Source organism: Centroberyx gerrardi, chromosome 11, assembly GCF_048128805.1.
Source record: "Centroberyx gerrardi isolate f3 chromosome 11, fCenGer3.hap1.cur.20231027, whole genome shotgun sequence".
Taxonomy (NCBI): Eukaryota; Metazoa; Chordata; class Actinopteri; order Beryciformes; family Berycidae; genus Centroberyx; species Centroberyx gerrardi.
In genome coordinates, this window is record NC_136007.1 from 30,571,838 (window position 1) to 30,591,274 (window position 19,437).

The window sequence follows — 19,437 nt, forward strand, 5'->3', positions numbered from 1 at the left end:
TCTGGTGGTGATGCAGAATATATAAAAGCATTTCTGAATAACATAGTTATATTCTGCCTTGTTCTGTCAAGAGCGTATTCTATTCTATTCTATTCTATTCTGTGTCATAAAATCATACAAATTTTCTTGGAAGGGTGAGTGGAGAGAATAAGATTTAATGCCCATTTTGTGACTTTACATTCTATAAATCAGCTTGCAATCTGCAGTCTTCCCTTTGCATTTTAACAGCATTAGGGCTTTACCAACACTGCTAATACTTTATCCATGGTCATACTGTGTAAATTGCGCACACCAAAGGGCTGCAATGTTCAGCACCGTAAGCAATTAATGCTTTGACACACTGTATTTAAAAAAAGAAGCTATATTATACAACTTTTGAGAGTATTTTTATTTAATATTTTACAGCAGAGACAGACAGGAAAGATGATACATGACAAAAGTTCAAGGTCAGATTTGAACCCATGACATCATGGTTACAAAGCACACACCTTATCCAATTGAGCCAGCAGGATGTTGCCAAATAGAATCATTTGAATTGAGGCTTCAAAAGAGAAGAGCGTCCCATCCCCACTAGTTGAAACGCTGTAGATTCCCCATATTTGCCTAAATTAATTTATGGTGGCACGGTCACTGGGGGGAAAACGTCTCTATACAGGAAGAGTGAAATACAAAAGTGTGACCTAAACTGCAGCGAGCAAACACTGTCCACAGAAAGTTGGACTCACCAAAAATGGCTGAACCTGCTGTGAATAGATTATTTTCACCATCTCCACCCTTACCAACCACTACGAAGAGGAAATTTACACTGCGACGAAGAAATGTCAGAAAGTCTTCCTACTAGGAAAAATGCAAGGGAACGAAAGGGAACAGCTCTTCACAGAATACTCACAAGATTTCTCAACCCCGACATTTCTGAGATTATCTTGCGTCACATCACCATGGCAGCATACACTATAAATGTTACACAGTATAATTTTTAATAGATTATAATCCACAAAATACACTTAAATTTGATTTTCAGCATTGCATGACCATAAAACTGGTAAATGGTTACACATATAAATTTGAAATGTAAAGTTGCACTGACAGTTGCTAATGTTCTATGCTAACTAGCTAGCTAACATTGCTAAATGTCATTAACATAACATTAGCTATTGCATGGGGAACAATATTTCATGTTGGGTTGAAAAGAAAACTTGCGAGTGTCCATGTTTCTTCCCTGGTTTTTTCCTTGCTGGACCACTGGAACGCACAGAGGTTGTAATTCCGATCTACCAGCAGGGAATTTCAGACTTCTCATTTTGAATGGAACCCAGCATTAGGTCCGAGGAGTGTATCATGTCACAAAATTTCTGGAGATAACAGTTTGAATTCTTGAGCGAAGTTGCATAGTGCAGCTTTAAACCAAGACCAACAAAATGCAGAGTCATTCTTGCTGTCTATTTGTGCAGGGCTGAAACTGCGGTCAGGCGAAGCTCCAGCTGGCCCAGAGCAGCATCAGGGTACCGGCATACAACACCACAACCAGCAGGTAAACCCGGAACAGAAAGCGGTCAACCTTAGTGCAGAGGGCCAGCCATTCAGCCTGGGCCGAGTCCTCGCTGTCATCCTGGTAGAAGGCGAGGCGGAGAGACACCAGCTCCTGCAGGAGCCACTCCAGCCTGGTAGGACCATCCTGGATCTCATTCAAGGACAGAAGATCCTCCCCCGGTGGGGGGTCAAGCTCATAACCTAGGAGAAGATGAAGGGAATCTGGTCTGAAAGGTGAACAGTCAATATAGTTTCTGTTTTGGTGGAAATGTTACTCTTCGACTGCATTTCCTCTAATTACATGTGAATAATGCTGCCAATCAAAACCAGTGTCGTGTCAGTCTAACTATCTGTTCAGATTTACCAGGGTTATCAGAGTTGGCTGAATTGAGAAACGGGACAAATTTCATCACAATTGGCAATAGTCTAGAGGTTAGAGAAGTGGACTTATGACTGGTAGGTTGCCAGGTCAAATCCTAGAACCAAGTCAAAATGAACGGGCAAAGTAAGAAACAGGACAAATAAGACAGAGGAATGTATGAGTTAAAATAGATAAAACTATGAAAACAGGATTAATAGAAGAGGTTTTACATAAAAGTACGTTTTAAGAAGAGAGTACAAAAGACTTCGCTAGCTTTTGGGCAGGGAGTAAGCTGAGGGGCTCTGACAGCAAAAGCCTGGTCACCTTTAGTTATGAGCTTTAATCCTTTATTTCTTCTATGGCTACCCCTCAAACTTGGCACTTATGCCAAAACATGTAGAGTAGCCATAGAAAAATAAAGGCTTTGCACACAGAGAGAGAGTACCATGGCTTCCTTTTTTCAAGTATTCTTTTACCCTTGACTCCAGTGAGCACCTTTTTTTTTGGTGAAGCATACAGCAAGGACGTACTCTGCTATCCCCTTTCAAGCTTATCTTAGCAGGACTTCTGGAAAATCTTGATCCTTACACTTACGGGAACCTCACACTCCTCTAACTCACCTCTAAACTGGTTGACGTCGTCCAGGGTTTTGATGGAGGTGAAAGCGCTCTCCGTGAAGCCGTGGCCAGCGGAGCCATATTTGTCCAGCAGGCAGGCCGACACCGACATCTGCCTGAACTCCTTCTCACTGTGGTGCAACAGCTTCACCACCAGGATGGACTTGGCCAAGCTGAGCATCAGTAGGGCCATGCACACCACGAAGAACACACCTGGATGAGAGTGGGAGGAAAACAAAATGCTGCAGTCACAGAAAAGCTCAGAACTCTAATTTGGGTTTCCTGTTTCTTTCTTCATCATCCCAACTTTTATGCGTAGCCTATTCAGTTCAATAGTAAGTAACAATTATTATTACTTACTAGTATGAATGATAATGATTATTTCGGACAGTGGCCCATGGCTCATGAATCAAAACTTAAATACAAATACTGTATGTCTCCTAAACAACAGTGAGTGAGCACTCTGTCCATCGAAAGCTGGACTGACCAACGTTAGATCTTTAGCTCTTTTGTCCCTTTGGTATCATTTGGTATAAAGCATCACAGACCAGCCGGGTTGGTAAACATGAGTGTGTTGTGTGCAGCTTGCTGATGTCACATTACAAGATTTCTGGGTATTGAAGTTCAAATTTTTCAAACAGTTACCTCTTGTTGCCATTTGGGGCCGCCAATGTGCAAAGTTGCCTAGTGCAGCTTTGAACTTGGTAAGTGACAACAATGACATATCTGGTTATAGTAAGAGTGTCAACAGAATAAATGGGATTGTCCATTGAGTTTGAGTTTGCACATATATACCAGACAACAAAAAATGAAGTGGACAAGAAAAACACAACGGATTTTAGTAAAATCAACGAAGGAAAAGTGGGTCTAAAAAAACATACAGGTAAATAAGGTAATAAACTCCAACATATATACTCCAAAAATAATTATACTCTCCTGTCCTTCCAGGGAGCTTTAAATATCTCAAAAAAATTAATAAAACCATCCTACTTATGAGTGGAGTTTTGAGGGCAGTGGCTGGCAGTTCGTCCATCAGGTTGACTCTAAAGACGGTGTAGCCCAGCAGTATGCTTATCTTAAAGGTGATGCGGGTGCCACTGTTGAGAGGCAGGTAGAAGCTGATCACATCTACCAACATGAGGAAGATGCTGGGGATAAGTAGACCCACCACGTACAGCAGGGGGCGCCGCCGGATCAATACCTGAATGGAATGTAAGGAAAGAAAGCTGAGATCTGATGGACCCAAGCAGCCAAAACCATGGGTGAATTCTGAAGCCAATAAGGAAGTGGCTGACAGCTGCAGTTCCTTTAACGTCCGCTAGGGTCGGCTCCAAAAAGACTCCAAATCCCGCCCAACTCCATTCAAGTCAATGGGACCACAGCCCAACTTCTCACTCAAAATATAAAGTCAATACATTTTTTTGACAAGAGGTTATGGTCTCAGTAGCAAATCTTACTTCTTCTAATATGTGTCCGTATGGCGATTTTCAAAATAATTGTGTCATTAACGGGATATAACCGTTATAAAACGGGGTAGTTTTCCGAGTGATTGACAGGTCGCCTGTTCAGTGATTGACAGGTCGCCGATCACGGACCAATAGCAGGTGGCGCTGCGGCTCTGGCTGCTCTGGCTCCAAAAAATGTCAACATGGCAGCGCTCGCGAACCCCAACTTTTGGCTTTAAAACGGCCCTTCAGAAACCTATGGGTGACGTAACACTCACTACGTCCATCTTTTTTTTACAGTCTATGTGATGGACCCTGTACGAGTAAAGTCAATACAGCGACATGAATACCTTATGTTAGGAAAATTTGGTGTAATCTTGCACAGCCAGACCTCCAACAAATGGAGGTCTGGAGAAATTCAAGCAGAAAAGTTGGTTAGAAAAGGGTGGAGACGATGTGGGCTGTCATCATGCTTCAAATCAATAAAATTGCACTAGGGCGGAGCATGCGCCGGTGCTCACCTGTGTGTTGTCCTACTTTTTCTGTAGCCTGTTGGTAAAAGATGCCATTACAGCCCTGTTTTGGAGCAGAATCTTCAAGCTAAGAAGTTATAAAGGCTTCATCGACTCAATTTGATGTCGAGAGCATACTTCTGACAAAAGTGAAGCAAGTCTTAAGTCAAAGTTTTCATCCATTGTTATTGTTGGCGTAGCAGCTAAACAAGAAAAGGAAAATTGTTTCTACCAGGACAGAAAAACAGGTGGTTTTTGTGTGTTTTCAAACTCGGAGCCAACCGAATGGCTGCCTCTGGCTCTGCAAGGTCTAGTCATCCAACATTTTCTGACAAGAAGTTCTCCAGACTTCTTCGTTTGACACAGAGGTCTGGCTACACAAGATTGGTGTAATTTCTGCAAATACTGTAATAATAACTCTAATATGGTTATGATCGACAAAACTACAAAACGGGCTACAACATCACCAAGTCTCCATACAAGTGCCACATGAGCGCCAATGGACATCAGCAATGATGAACTTGTGTACCATATGTTAATGTAAGCACCATAATATATTTTTAGCATGATTTTTTGTTGTATGTGAAATAATAATGACAAGTGTACGTACTTGGAACTCCAACAATGGCAGACGCCTGCTGCCAAACTGAATTATTGTTGGTACTGTCTCAATATATGAATAAAGTTTTGGAAAGTTTTGTGGAAAGCTAGCTACTCTCTGGTATGGAAGAGAATTGACCATTTGCGAAATAATGATTGACATAGCGATCCACCAATCCGTGCTTAGCATCCGTCTACTTCCTACGACATGTTGCGGCGACAATTCCGACAGTTCCAACAGAGCCTCTGACGCGCTGAGAGCATGGCTCAGAAGTACAAAAGTATGGCTTTTGTTGCAGCGGTTTGGACATAACACGGTAAAAATGTGTTTTTGGGGAACGTTGGATTGTAGCGTCTTTGGTAGCGTCCATCTTCAAAGTTTGTCAGACATAGCAATAGAGTTAACAGAATGTATTTGAGTTCTGAGTTTAATCCCAGAATTCTGAAATTAAAATCAGAATTCTGAGACTAATCTCAGAACTCAAGTTTTTCACATATGGCCTCTAATAATCCTCTTCCGTACCCTGGAAGAGTTATTGTGCGTTCAGACTACGGGCTACAAAAGCTACAGAACGGTCTGGCTTACCAAGCTATATTGTTGCCAAAGGAGCAGAAAAGTGTTGCCCAGGTGGTCGCTGACGGTTCATGTCGTCATCACGCTGGGTTCACCAACTGATAATGTCAGACTGTCATAGCATTGCATTTGTCTCGTTTTTATTTTATTTGGCAAATACTCATTCTTCTAATTCATCAAATAAATAATAATAATGTAAATATAACTACCCTACGCTACCTTGATTTGTTCGTGGAAAAAAGTTGAAGCCAGCTGAACTTCAGTTAGCTGTGCTCGCCTGACTCGCTGCTACATTTTACGCTCCGCCGTTTGTAGCTTTCTGACACCGCTTCCATTGAAAACGAATGACTCCCTGTTGCTTTGTAGCCCGTAGTCTGAACGCACCATTAGAGCTTACTTCCTATAGCTTTGTCGCTCATAATCTCTACTATAGCAGGGGGAAAGGGATTCACTTCAAAATTTTATGCAATATTTCCAACTGTAACCATCTCCTGTCTAAAGTCATGTATGTATTTTATGTGGAAATGAAAGGGAAACATGTTTTTTTTATGAACGTATTACCATTAGCACTTTCTGGAGTAACATTCATAATTACATCTCCTGTTTTGATGGTTTTCATAGACATGAACTTCTTTATATTATACATTTGTTATTCATAAATGCAAGCATTCTGAATCTCAGCTAAAATGTAACATATTTCTAACAGTGATTACATGATAAACTCTGAGAACAATTGATAAAAAAAACTTTACTTTTGAATCACTTTCACAAGTATCTTTATAAACCCTATAGAATGAATAAATAAGATAGACTAGAATTTATCTCATTTTAATCCTTTTTTTTATGTTACTCCTTTCTTCTTATTCCTATTTTATCTTTTACTTGCATAAATAAAAAGTTATTTGATGTTATTTGATAGTATTCAGTGACACAATTTTGGATTGCATTTGAATGTTTCATGAGCTTTTGACCTTACATTTCAGAATAAGTCAATAGACGGGACTCATTTTAATTGTAATTTAATTATATTCCTTTCCACCAATGTATATATCTTTTTGGGTCATTACTTAAAGTTTATTGTTCAGTATTTTTAGCTTTGATGAAACTTTAATGATCCCTGTCACTATCCTTCAAAAAGGACCACAATTTGTTTTATGTTTTGTGCTACCAATCATTTTATCACAGTGGGTGTCACTGTTTCCACAGAGTGAATATCTCACTTTGGAGCAAAACATTTCACATATTATTTCATCACCCATTCCTACTTATTCCACTGGGATAATTTGGTGCTGCAGATTTTGGGGTATTTGGTTAAAATACTTTTATCTCAATAATTATCTCAATTTTTTGTGTACTTTTTTCAGTATCAGGAAGTTTCAGGAAGTCATACAATTTACTTTTACTTAAGTATGTTTTGACTGGTTATACTTAGCAACATTTTGAATCACATCCATTACAGAGTACAAATTTTGTTTGCTCTCCATAAGGATTGCATCAGAAGCTGGCCAAACATAATCATGTTGCATGACTAGTGTTGATTCATGCTTTATTTTATTTCTTTATTAAGTTTTAATTAAAAGAACCTATTTTTAGCTCTGTCTTATGTTATATCTAATAATGTTTTATTTTTTTATAACTCAATATGTTACTCAGAATACATTTTAAATTAACTAATTTTTACTTTTACTTGGGTACATTTTTACACCGGTAATTTTACTTCTACTCGGGTAAAATTGAAGCAAAGTAACAGCGCTTCTACTTGAGTACGATATTCTAGTACTCTTTCCACCCCTGCATATCACTCTACAGCTGGAGATTATTCTTCACAACCAATATCATAACGTGAAATGACAGTGGGTCTATGATTAAAGGGAATGTGTGGCCATATGTGTATTGGTACAGAACAACCTTTGCTTCCTACAGTTCTTTTCCAGACTTTTTTCCAGACAATTCCCACACTTTTCTAGACCTGGAAATAACCAAATACATTTCCCAGTCTTAGGAGACCTGTGCAGGAACCCTATTTATCTGACGTATTTACCTTTAGCAACAAAACTGCCACAGTGTAACGGTAGCCCAGTAAGCCATGAAATGCCCTATAACTAAAAAGCCATGACTCTTTGAGCTGAATAAACAGCAGCCTCCATCCAGCCTCCCTCCCTGCTCTCCACCTGCAACGGGCAAGGAGGCCATTTTCCTCAGCGCTAACAAGAAGTCCATTGATCAGGCAGCCACTGAGACAGTCTCATTATGGCCTCACTCCCCTGTCTATCAGTCTCTCTCTCTCTCTCTCTCTCTCTCTCTCTCTCTCTCTCTCTCTCTCTCTCTCTCTCTCTTTCTCTCTCTCTCTCTTTACATGCCAGAAACAGCCTCAGCCTCATCTTTTGGCATTAGCTCACGAGCCCAATCCATGAAGGTTGCGGCCAATTGCTTTACACTTTACAATTCCAGCGCACAGCATGAGAGACAGTAACCCGCGGAGGGCCACAGCTTAAACCTCGCCATCGATAAGCAATCACGGCCGTCACAGCGCAGTTACACACTCACTAGGAAAGGCCGATAGATAGCCATTACACCTCCGCTGGGGGAAAAAACAAAAGTGAAGTTGAGGTGGAATAGATGTGTGAGGAAGAAAGTGAAACGGCAAATGGGCTGCAGCTCAGGAGCAAAGATGTCACACAGGATGAAAATACCTTGTAATATCCTTGAGTGTAATATCATAGCATTCCATATTCCTGGTGTCATCTTAAAATGCAATACATGCTCCCTGCACAAAAAGTACAAGAAATACGTCTTCACAGAATTTGTGTCCAAATCACGTATTCTGCGTTTCACAGTTCAAGCTCATTTCACAAAATAGCTTTTTGTGTACTTGTACCTTTTTGAGTATTTTTTAGTCCGAAATTTTACTGTTTACTGATTGGATGGGATGTAGGCAGGCACGTACGTTGAACTGGATGTGGGCGTAGTCGGTGTCGCCTTGGCGGTATCGCCAGTAGCGGGAAGGAATGGACAGCAGTTCCCATTCTCCGTCGTTCATGTACTCCCTCTTATCGTTAGCAATGGCCTCAGCGCTCCTCCACAGAGTGAGGTCTATTTCCTTCACTAGAGAGGAAGAGAGGAGGAGGATGGAGGGAGAAGGATGGAAAGAACGATGGAAATAGTGTGGAAAGACAGTAAATATCTGCTTTGGCTGTGTTTGCGTTTTCAGATGCTTCTGTTGTAATCACATTTTGTCGTTAATGGAATGCAGTTTTTTGGGAGATTGCCCATATACGTATATACTGTATATACAGTATATAGGTATATTATATATATTACATTTCCAGAAAAGCATAAATGAATGCCCCTGGGTTTGATACTACTTACTACTTACAATGGAATTTTCTTCTTGTCAGGGTGGAAAGGTCTCTGCCATTTAGAGCATCATGGGACACTAAAACTCTTAACTGAAACCCAGACTAATGAAATTCTTTTAGGTGGTTTACCAGCTCCTTAAGGCAGAGTGACCCACCCCACCTATTCAATGAAAGGGGAAACTCTGGTGCTATGCTATGAATGCATTTACCTCATAAACACTGACTTCAGCCTTAAGGTGGGTAACCTGAATTTCTCGGGTTCACACTACACCACATCGCTCTGAGCACAACCCCTTTTAGCAAAACCCTCTACCATCCCATTGAAGGCAGGAGGAGGACCTGTGTGGAGCCAGCTGCGGAAGGTGAGGGTGCAGTTCTGCTTGTCAAACGGAAAGGCGTACATCTCCAGGTTGCAGGCCGACACTGCCTGGATGGGCCGGTAGTTCTTCACCGAGCCGGAGGAGTTGACGTAGACGTAGGGGATCGGAGGGGACTTCCCCTCATCCACACTGGGAAACAGAAATGAATGAGAGGGGGAGGTAAGGTGAGATGTGGACAGCAATGCAGAAGAGCAGAATATGAGACTGGCTAGCCTCACCTCTAGGGTGTCAACATGTCTACTCTTGAGAGAGGATTGGGCAATTTGACTGCACACGATGTTATGTTGTCGTCCTAAAGATGGGAAACTAACGTAACTTGCGCTATTTGGTGGGATAGTTTGTATCCAAAACACAGTGCTATGAGTACGCACATGTTTAGCATGGGTGGACTTTAATGCTCACCATTGGGAAATAGTGTCATTGTAGCAGCAAGTAGTAATAGGATACAGCAAAGAGGAATAGGATATAAATAAGAGTAGAGCAAATGGGGGTTATATAAACATACACAACCGACAATTCCAAGACTCAGACATAAAACATTTTCCAGATATTCACTTCAATTTACACATGTAGATAATATCCTTAACCCTAACCCTAACCCTGGTAGTATTTTAGTACCATGCTTAACCCATAGTGCTAAAGAGGGCCACTATAGACTGACCACTAGATTAAAGAAGGGATGATTTCAATGATTTCTTACAATTCACTAACGATAACATCAGGTATCCAGATGGCATCAGATGACAGTGAGATCTCAGTGATTCCATCAAACTCCTCTGGGTCCCAAACCAGGAACTCATCTGTCCAGATCTGGAGACAGGAAAGGAAGCTCATGGCAAAATTACAACAGTGGGACAGCAATTATTTACAAAGACGTTAAAGCAAAAACTCTACTGAACTTGATTGTATGATTTAGTCCATTCAATTTTGCATAATTTGTTATTTACTTTAGCTACTGTGTTTATATTGTAGAAAATCAACAGCAATACAATACATTGGAGAGAACTGAGATTTACCCTGGAGTCTCGCATTCACAAGACTGACCACATATTGTAAATGAACTTTAATTGGATTGTCCTCATCCTGATTGTATTCAATAGCTTGTTATCCGTTCACACTGTAAACAGCATAAGGCAGCCACACAGAAGAAATCAATCACTGAAGAGGTAGCTAATTGGAAGTGTTTTAATTATAAAGATATGGATTCTATGGATGGGAACAGTGGTTGTTTTCCATTAGCTGCACGATGAGAAACAAAGAGGCAACACTGAGATAAGACAGAGGCCACCTACCTGTCTATACCAAATGCTTGTGGTAATGCTCTGGGTCTTTCCATCCTGGGAAAATGTGAATTTCTGAATGTCATTTAAAGGAAATATATTTATTTGAAATAATCTTAAAGCAATATTCCACATAGTTTTAACATGGGGGTTATTCTGCACTTGACGGCCATGAAAACCAGAATACTCACTAAGATCGGCTGCAGCTCCCGCTACTGTGATTTTCAATTGACTGCTGGTCCAATGTTTTAGAATATAATTTCGCCAAATAGCATTTGTATTGATAGAAGTGAACATAGCGGAGGGATACCATTTAGGAGAACTAGCTCCTGTTTGGGAGACCGGATCTACTTTTATTTTTAAGTACTAATTTTAGTGTAAAGCAAAAATAGAAATGTAAAACGACGATGGGCCAATGACTGCATTATTGTCTTAAAAGCAGGATCTGTTGTTGAATCTGTTCACCAACGTGTTAAATGTCAGTTTTCAGTCTATTTTCGTGGCTCATTCAAACGCTACAAACGCTATAAACTCATCCCAGCTGCATCCGATCTTGGTGATTAGTTTATATTCTGGTTTTCATGGCGGTCAAGTGCCGAATAACCCCCATGTTAAAACTAAGTGGAATATTGAAGTGCTACATCTTTACATTACAGGTAGCATTTTTAAACATCAATATATCATTGTTAAATTAATTGTGATATCTTGGTATAATTCATGTAAGCAAATGAGACCATGTTCAAGATGATTGGTAGCCTCTATCTCACACCAGTAACATTGTTAGTGCTACATTGCTACATTTGTTAGTGTTTCTCAAAATTGAGACCACCTTTCTCATAAATCCAGTTGTTTCCTGCCCCCCCTCCCCCTCCCTGAAGAGGATAAACATCCTTTCACTCATACCACCACCTACCATTACCAGAAACTCAGAAAATTTTAGCTGTGTTTGCTGTTTGTTGTTAGCTTCCTGTTTTGTGTCATAAAGCAATCCAGCAGATTTCCCGCCAAATCCCTGGTGGCTCACAATGGAAAATGCAGAGTAGAAACTGGTAGAGGCTGACAGGCTTCTCAGCAATGGTCCCATTTGTTTGCGGTAATTGTACTAATGTTTCAAAATTAATGTGGTCATGATTTATTGAGGTTAAAATGTTACACATAGCACCTTTAACAATAATATTATTATTAACACACTGACTCTTATTTCTTTGGAGATTACTGGCTCACTGTGACTTTTCATTTCCTTGCAACAACAGACATTTGTAATCTACTCTGTCATTTCAAAACATTTGAAATGACAAATAACCTTAATGACCTTAAGATACGTTCACACCACAGGCCTTCATGCTCAATCCCATTGCTGCTCATATCCGTTTCTTTTTTTGGATGACTGTTCATGTCTATTCTGGGATGTAACCCAAATCTGAACAGACAATGATGTCGAATATATAAAAGTGTGCGCAGAGTAACAATAACAAAAGATCAAAGATCTTGATCAAAGATCAAACATATTTCGCTTTCATGCCATACAGTTTTGACTGAATTGAGGCGTCTCCCCAAATACTGATCAAGTCAGCTGTTGTTGTTTGGCTTTCTTTCCATTGTTGTGCCTTATTGACCTCCATGTCAAGGTCAGGTGTCTGGTGAATGATGTAACATTTACTTATTGTCATGGTAATGCTGACAAATTCCTATTTGAGCGTTCAAATACAAGTCGCATGTAGTTATATTGCATATTTTGTACATACCCCCATGATCCAGAATGGAATTGAAAAAATGTGACTCCATACAGCTTTTTGCTGTTTCACACTGATTACAAAACATCATATCTGTTTAACATGTGAGGGAAAAAATCTGAATTGGGACACTTTCAGCTGCAGTGTGAACGTAGCCCTAGAGAGTTTGCGTACCACGTCGAGGACAGACTGCAGTATGAGGTCTATGTGGACAGTGGTGGGACTGGTCCAGTTGTGAACAGGTCGAACCCCATGGTCGTATTTCCTCAGCAGGGTTCTGGTCAGCTGGTTCAGAGCTGACCTCTTCGGCTTCTCCGGCACAGGTTCAACTAGATGGGCTAAAAGGAAGAGGGGTGTATGAAGTCCTTATGCAATACAGTGTATACAGGAATACAGGAATAGAGTGGACATAACTCCTCATGACTTAAATTCATCGTATACATCATAGTAAGTAGTATCAAACTGATGTAAGTTCTATGAGGATAGTGTGGTTTAAGGGGAAAAAGCATAAATGTATGTTTTTCCAAAAATGTTCATGTTTGTCTTTTTCCTTACCACTACATTACTGGTTATGCGGTTTAGTGTCTCATGAAACTTGACAGTACAATATGATATGGAAGTTGACCATCACACTACTTTGAATGCACTATTTTCACTGTCCTAATGTAACTAAAACATTTAGGAAAGTAATAGGTCATACAGAACTATCACAATGTAAATTCCACATAATATCATTTGAAATTCTTGGTTTGATTGAAGGAGATTTTCATAAAAAAAGAAATCTTTGGACCACAGCACTATAATCTGAGTTTGAAGGCTTTTTTTGTGTTGTTCAGGTGATATTATCTTTGAAATAAAGAAATAATAAATACCATTTAGGAACACCATTGTCTGATAGTTTCCTTTAGTCAAAAAGGGAGCATCTTACCTGAAAGCAATAGCATCAACCAAATGCGAGACATCACTGTTGGGCTGCTGAAGATTAAGTTCCCAGATTTGAAGCTTTATCCACGTCTCACATCCAAAAATCTGCTCCGTTTGAACGTAAATATCCACAATTTCCTTAAAATAAGAGTAAACAGCAGAGGTACTTTGTGTAGGGGCTGAACAATGATCAAGGTAGTGTGTGAAAGTTTGGGTATGCTGATATTGATTTTCCATCGCTGGGGTAAGATGATACATATAATGATGAACAAAGCTGGAGACAAATATCCCTAGAGGTTTGTGCATTGCCAGTTCATTGGTTCATTAGTGAGGATCATGAACAGTCATACTGCTGTGCAGTCGTCATCGTAAAGGCATACTTAAATCCAGTGGAATGTCAAACAGAGTAAGTTTTAATAAATTACATACATGTATTAGTATTAACTGTGAAACTGTAAGTTGTTAAAGGTATCTCTGCACCAACGTGACTAAGACAGATTCCTGCATGTTCATTGTACTTGCCGATTAAAGGATAAATTTGGCGTTTTTTGACCTACCGTATATATAATTTGTCTCTTACATACCTGTAGTACTAGGACCAAATATAGGTCCAAAATTGCCAAATTTATCCTTTAAAGTCGAGATGAAACGGCATTTCGAGAGTATCTAACTTCCGTATCGTGACGTATTTCCGAGTGAAACAGGAAAGACAGGCGGGACATAACGTTGGGAGGAATTTGATTTGAACGTTGAAAAGTGGGTGTGCTGTTGCTAGCTAGCTAACTAATGAATCTTAGCCTCTTAGCTCTGTGCGCTAAAAGTTGAAGATTGATTGATGGGTGGATGTCATGATATTATTGGTTGAAATTAGTTACGGGCATGCTTACGTAAGCACACGGCATATTTTGTTTTACAGGAAGAAAAGTATTTTAAGTATTTTTTTTGGCATATATTGTTAAATAGGTGCACAGTATGACCGGGGATGTGATCTAAAAGGGTTAAAAAGGCATTTTTCATTTCATCTCGTCTTTAAGATGCTTCTGATTATGGCCTGTGATCATGCACACTAATGTAGCACAGAGCAACACCAGGTAAACGAATAATAACTTGCAACAGAAACCATATTCCAATGAATCAGCAGGCTCCAAGTAACAGATTAAAACAGATTAATTTATAGAGTTACTATTTGAGGAAAGGCAAAAAACTGCAACTTCCTGTGTGAGTTCCTGGGTGTACAGTGTGTATAGTACATCCTTCTCCTGGTACTCCATCAAACAATATTTTAGGGTTATCAACATACCGGTCAAAGTCATTTCAAAATAAAGTGCATTTTTGTCAGCAATTGTTCTCAATCTGTTTAGCAAGTATTTAATCTCTAGGTTTTACTCCTCAAAGGCGTAAAGGAGTAGTAACTTTGGTCAATGGGTTAATTCACTCCCAATTCATGCAAGTGAAAATGTATATTGAAACTGCAATGATGACACTTTCATTCTCAAAATTATTGTTAATGATTGGATATAAGGGCCCTTTAATGACAAAAGAATCCCTGATTTTTATTTGAAAATCCACTCTCTGAATTGACTGAACTGAAAGCGAATTTACCCCATTTAAAGGGTAACTTCGGTGTTTTTCAACCTGGACCCTATTTTCCCATCTTTTTGTGTCTAAGTGACTAAAGGGGACAACAATTTTTGAAATCGGTCCAGTATTGAGCGAGATCGCTTCAGCTGGCTGCTGCGAAACGAGCTGCAATGTAATCCGACGGGGCAAATCGCACCGTCAATGTACGTCCACTAAAAGTGCTTGTTTTTGCCACTGACAGGCTCAGATTGTTATTATAAGTGTCTGACAACATTATGGAAAGGACCCTACAGAGAAATGAAATGTTTTTCTTTACCTTTCGCTTGATCCGGTCTGTGTGTAACTTCCTGCAACAACTCAACTCTCATGAGACTTGAGCGAGACTTACACACAGACCGGATCAAGCGAAAGGTAAAGAAAAACGTTTCATTTCTCTGTAGGGTCCTTTCCATAATGTTGTCAGACACTTATAATGACAATCTGAGCCTGTCAGTGGCAAAAACAAGCACTTTTAGTGGACGTACATTGAGGCTTATGTGACCCTACCTGTTTCTGTTCTCAAAAGCACCACTTCCTCTGATTTTGTGGTCTGGTCTGAGTTCCTCTTCTATCTTTAATCTTAACCACCACCACCAATGTAGGCATAAAAGGGAAATGTGTTGCTGGTCACTGGCCTTTAGAGGGGTGGACTTCCCTCTAAATTGACAGGAATTTGAATCATTTCTTATGTTGTACCATAATATCCAAGTATCACCAGGTGTAAACATTACCCTGGAATATTATATACACAGAAATATCATTCATTCATTGGTTTCAATCGGGAAAATAATACTGATCTTATTAGGACAGGCTTTGGTTTAGGTCAGTGGTTCTCAATCCTGGTTCTTGAGTACCATAGCCCTGCTGGGTTTCTATTCTACCAGCTAGTTAATTACATTCACCTAGTGCAATCAGGGGCTGAATGAGAATGTAATGTAATGTAGAATGAATCAACTTCCAGGTAAAATAGAAAACCAGCAAGCCTGTGGTACTCAAGGACCATGACTGATGGCTGACTTATGGTTTAGGTGATGTGCATCTTATGTGCATCTCATACACGCCCAGCCCAGCGTAGAGTGGATATGGCTACATGCTTTGATTACTATCGCCCCTAAATAAGGGGCATTTTCCACCGAGTTCATTCATTCATTTTCTGTACCTGCTTAATCCTTTTCAGGGAGCCCAGCAGAGTGGAAGAGCTCCGGCATGAAGGTGGCGTACCAGTTCAGGGCCGTAGGGGGAAAAGTGCCTGTCTGAGAGGTGGAGGCAGTGGTTTTGTCCTGAGTTGTGGCTCCGAGGGCCTCAGTCTCAGCTCTGGCCCTTTTGGATACAGTCTGAACTGTTTCTCTGCCATTGTGAGAAGCAGTGATGACTGCTTGGGTTGTGTGGGCCTGAGTTGGAGGCTGCCTGGGTGCTGCTTGAGGTGGGCAGACGTGCCTTGGTGTTGCTGAGCAAAGATCTATAGAAGGTTAAATTATTGATTGCAATTATTGAAACCTGAATATCTATCCCTTATTCAGGTATTGGGTCAATTAAATTTCATTTCACGCAAGTCAACTGTAAATTTAAAATGCAATTCACCTTATGATAATAGAGTCATCATTCCAAATAAATTATTTGTAGATTGTATATAATTAATTATAATATTTTTTTACCAAAATATTTACAGTTTTTGAATTCTCAAAATCTTCTTCCTGTACTGAGTGAATTGATCCCAACAGTGTGTGAGCAATTCTTACAACATCCAAACTTGCCCCTCTTCTTCTGAGTTTTTGAGCTTGTGCAGAAATCAAAGGCTGTTTTAATCTCTTGAATCTTAATAGTCAACATTTATAGCTGATACAATACAACACCTACCTGTTTCCACTCTCCACAGCTTCAACCTTGACCCTCTTCCTCTTCACCACTGACCGGACCCGGCTCTGGGTCTGGGTGGTAGAAGGTCGTGGGTTGGTGCTTTGGCGGAGGGGCTGGGCCCTGCTGCTCATCCCAGTAGGGTGAACCTGGAGGGGAATGCTCTGCTGGGTAAGGTGGGCGGTGCCGGAGGAGGCCCGCTGGTGCAGAGATGGCTGATCGGTGGACTCAGACACAGCCTTCCCACTATCAGAGGTCAGGCTTTGCCTCTGACAGATGTCCATCATCTCATAACATGACCTGACACTGGAACACAACGAATCAGTGAATCAGCCAGCTTCATTCATTGACATCAACACACAAGTACACACAACATCTTAGGACAGACTTACTGGTTGAAGACGTCCTGTAGGTGGCGCATGCTGATGACTGGATGTTCCAGAACCTGACTAGGTGTTATCCGAATGCTGGCATCCAACTGCAGCATCTGCTTCAGCAGGTCCAAAAACTCACACCGATCAGCAAGCTCTGCAACGTTATCTGCAGCCCTCTCAACACAGGGCAGTTTGAACTGCAAGTTGAATAAACAACAGAGTTATTTCAAATCACCTGGATCATGAAAATAGAGCTAATGAATGAAACCTCCTGGAGATCCTTGAGTGTAAGATATCCTTGAGAAATATGCTCATGTTCAAGGAAGGTCCTGGAAGTTGAACGATCGAAAGAGATAACCTACTTGCTTAAGGTTATCCAGGGAGTTGAACCTCCACCTCCTGGTCTCTGCTGACTGGGTCCCGGTCTCCTTCCTGTACTCTACTGGTGTCTGAGTAGTCATTGTTGCAATTAGCAATTATATTCTGAATACAGTAAACTATGATGATGGATGGAAGGACAGACAAACAGGCATACAGACGGATAGACAGGCTGACAGATGGCAGCTGACTGTGCTGGGAATCCTCTGCAGCCGACCTCGACCGGGAATAGCCATGCCTGCCATCCTTTACCCCTGCAGTTTTGCAACAGGTCTTGGTATTTGGCGCTTTTCCTTTCAAAGGCTTCCTCACAGCATGGGAAGAGGGCTGCTGTGGAAGATGTGCTCCAAGGTGTTGGTGAGTGTCATGGGAACTTTGTCATGCCGCCATCTGTATCTCCCTCGGGTGAGTGCTGGTTCACACCCTGCCAAGATGTGTGCCATGGTGCCCCTCTCTCCGCAGAGTTTGCACAGTGGATCTTCCCTCATACCCCACTTGGGAGTTGGGAGCATGTCATACACTGATCGCAGCAGGAAGGAGATGCGGAAAGGTTCCATCTTCCATAGCTCTGTCCATGTGATTCTCCTCTTTGGGAGGTCCCACCTTGTCCAGGCTCCTTGAGACGCCAGCTCCACGGCCCTTGATCTCCGTCTTTCCTCCTCCAGATTCCATACTTCAGTCTGGATCATGCCTCTCCTTTCCCTTGTGTCTGCTTTTTCCTATTGTTGGAAATGGGTAGTTCCAAGACCCTGTCTTTCTGTGCATGAATTCTCAATGATGTCGTGTAGCTTCAGCATGGTCTCCGCTTGGGCCACTGCTGCGCCAGCTGCCCACTTGCGCCCGGATCTCATTGCGATGCCCACTTCTCTTACTTGGTCATCCTCGGAGTCTCTGAATGTCAACACAGGTCTGCACTTTGCCACCTTGAACTCTTCCACGACAGAGGAGAGTGGGAGTTGTAGCCGGCCAGACCTTATGTAGAGTCCTACTGATGTACAACTTCGAGGGATTCCCAACCACCTCTGGCTAACTAAAGAAACATTCCCTGCAACTTAAAATTTTCCAGTTCTATTTACTTGAGCAGCAATCTGATTTACTTGATAAAACCATGCAAAGCGATTGCCTTAAAAAGATTAAGTACGTATTACTGATGTAGCTTCAGTAATATAAAAGGTTTCAAACATTGATACATATAACAATGGAAAATGGAAATCCTAAAATAATCACATTTACACACTTATTAGCCTAAAAAAAAGAATCAAGATTGTGAGACAGTTTCAAGGTTCGAATTATATTCATTTATTTATTAACTTGAGTTTTACACCCTCAAAAAAGTGCCATCCACATTAATGGAAGAACTTTTTATATGTTTTAAGACCTTCTCTGACAGGGCACTGACAATACAGTTTGAAATAATAAACGTCCTGTACAAGGGCAACGAGTGACAGGGTTCCAACACAGTTTCAATTTCAAAATTTTGGACTTTTTCCAGACCTTAATTTCTTGATTTAATTTGAAGATTTTGGTGTTCAGTATGATTTACACCAGCAGTCTTCTTGCCCCTACTAACTATAATGTATCACTCAATAGATGAATATTATTCTTCACAGCAACAAATATCAGAATATGTGAGATGACAGAAAATGTGTGGTTGTATGTAGACAATATGAAAAGAAAATGTATTGCATGTATATCAGGACAACAACAATGTTTCCATACCTTTCCAAAGTTTTTAGTGTAATTTCCAAACTTTTCAAGATCAGGAGATTACCAAATTATTTTTCCATACCTTTCCAGACCAGTAACAGATACAATGAACAGTCACAGCAATGATTCATACCTGTTTAAGACCTTCTCTATAATAAGGCACTGACAATACAGTTTGAATTATTAAAC

The 19,437-nt window shown here is 40.6% G+C and overlaps 1 protein-coding gene across 1 annotated transcript; it reads right to left on the reverse strand.

Moving 5' to 3' along the window:
- Window positions 1-1,465: 1,465 nt before the first annotated feature.
- htr3b (5-hydroxytryptamine (serotonin) receptor 3B) lies at window positions 1,466-17,624 on the reverse strand. The gene is made up of 12 exons (XM_071926976.1): window positions 17,526-17,624; window positions 17,182-17,360; window positions 16,793-17,089; window positions 16,327-16,382; window positions 12,566-12,729; window positions 10,671-10,715; window positions 10,079-10,188; window positions 9,338-9,507; window positions 8,587-8,744; window positions 3,499-3,709; window positions 2,512-2,721; window positions 1,466-1,731 (listed from the first exon to the last, which is right to left on the reverse strand). The coding sequence occupies exons 1-12, from the start codon at window positions 17,622-17,624 to the stop codon at window positions 1,466-1,468; spliced, it is 1,965 nt and encodes a 654-aa protein (XP_071783077.1).
- Between the last annotated feature and the right edge of the window lie 1,813 nt (window positions 17,625-19,437).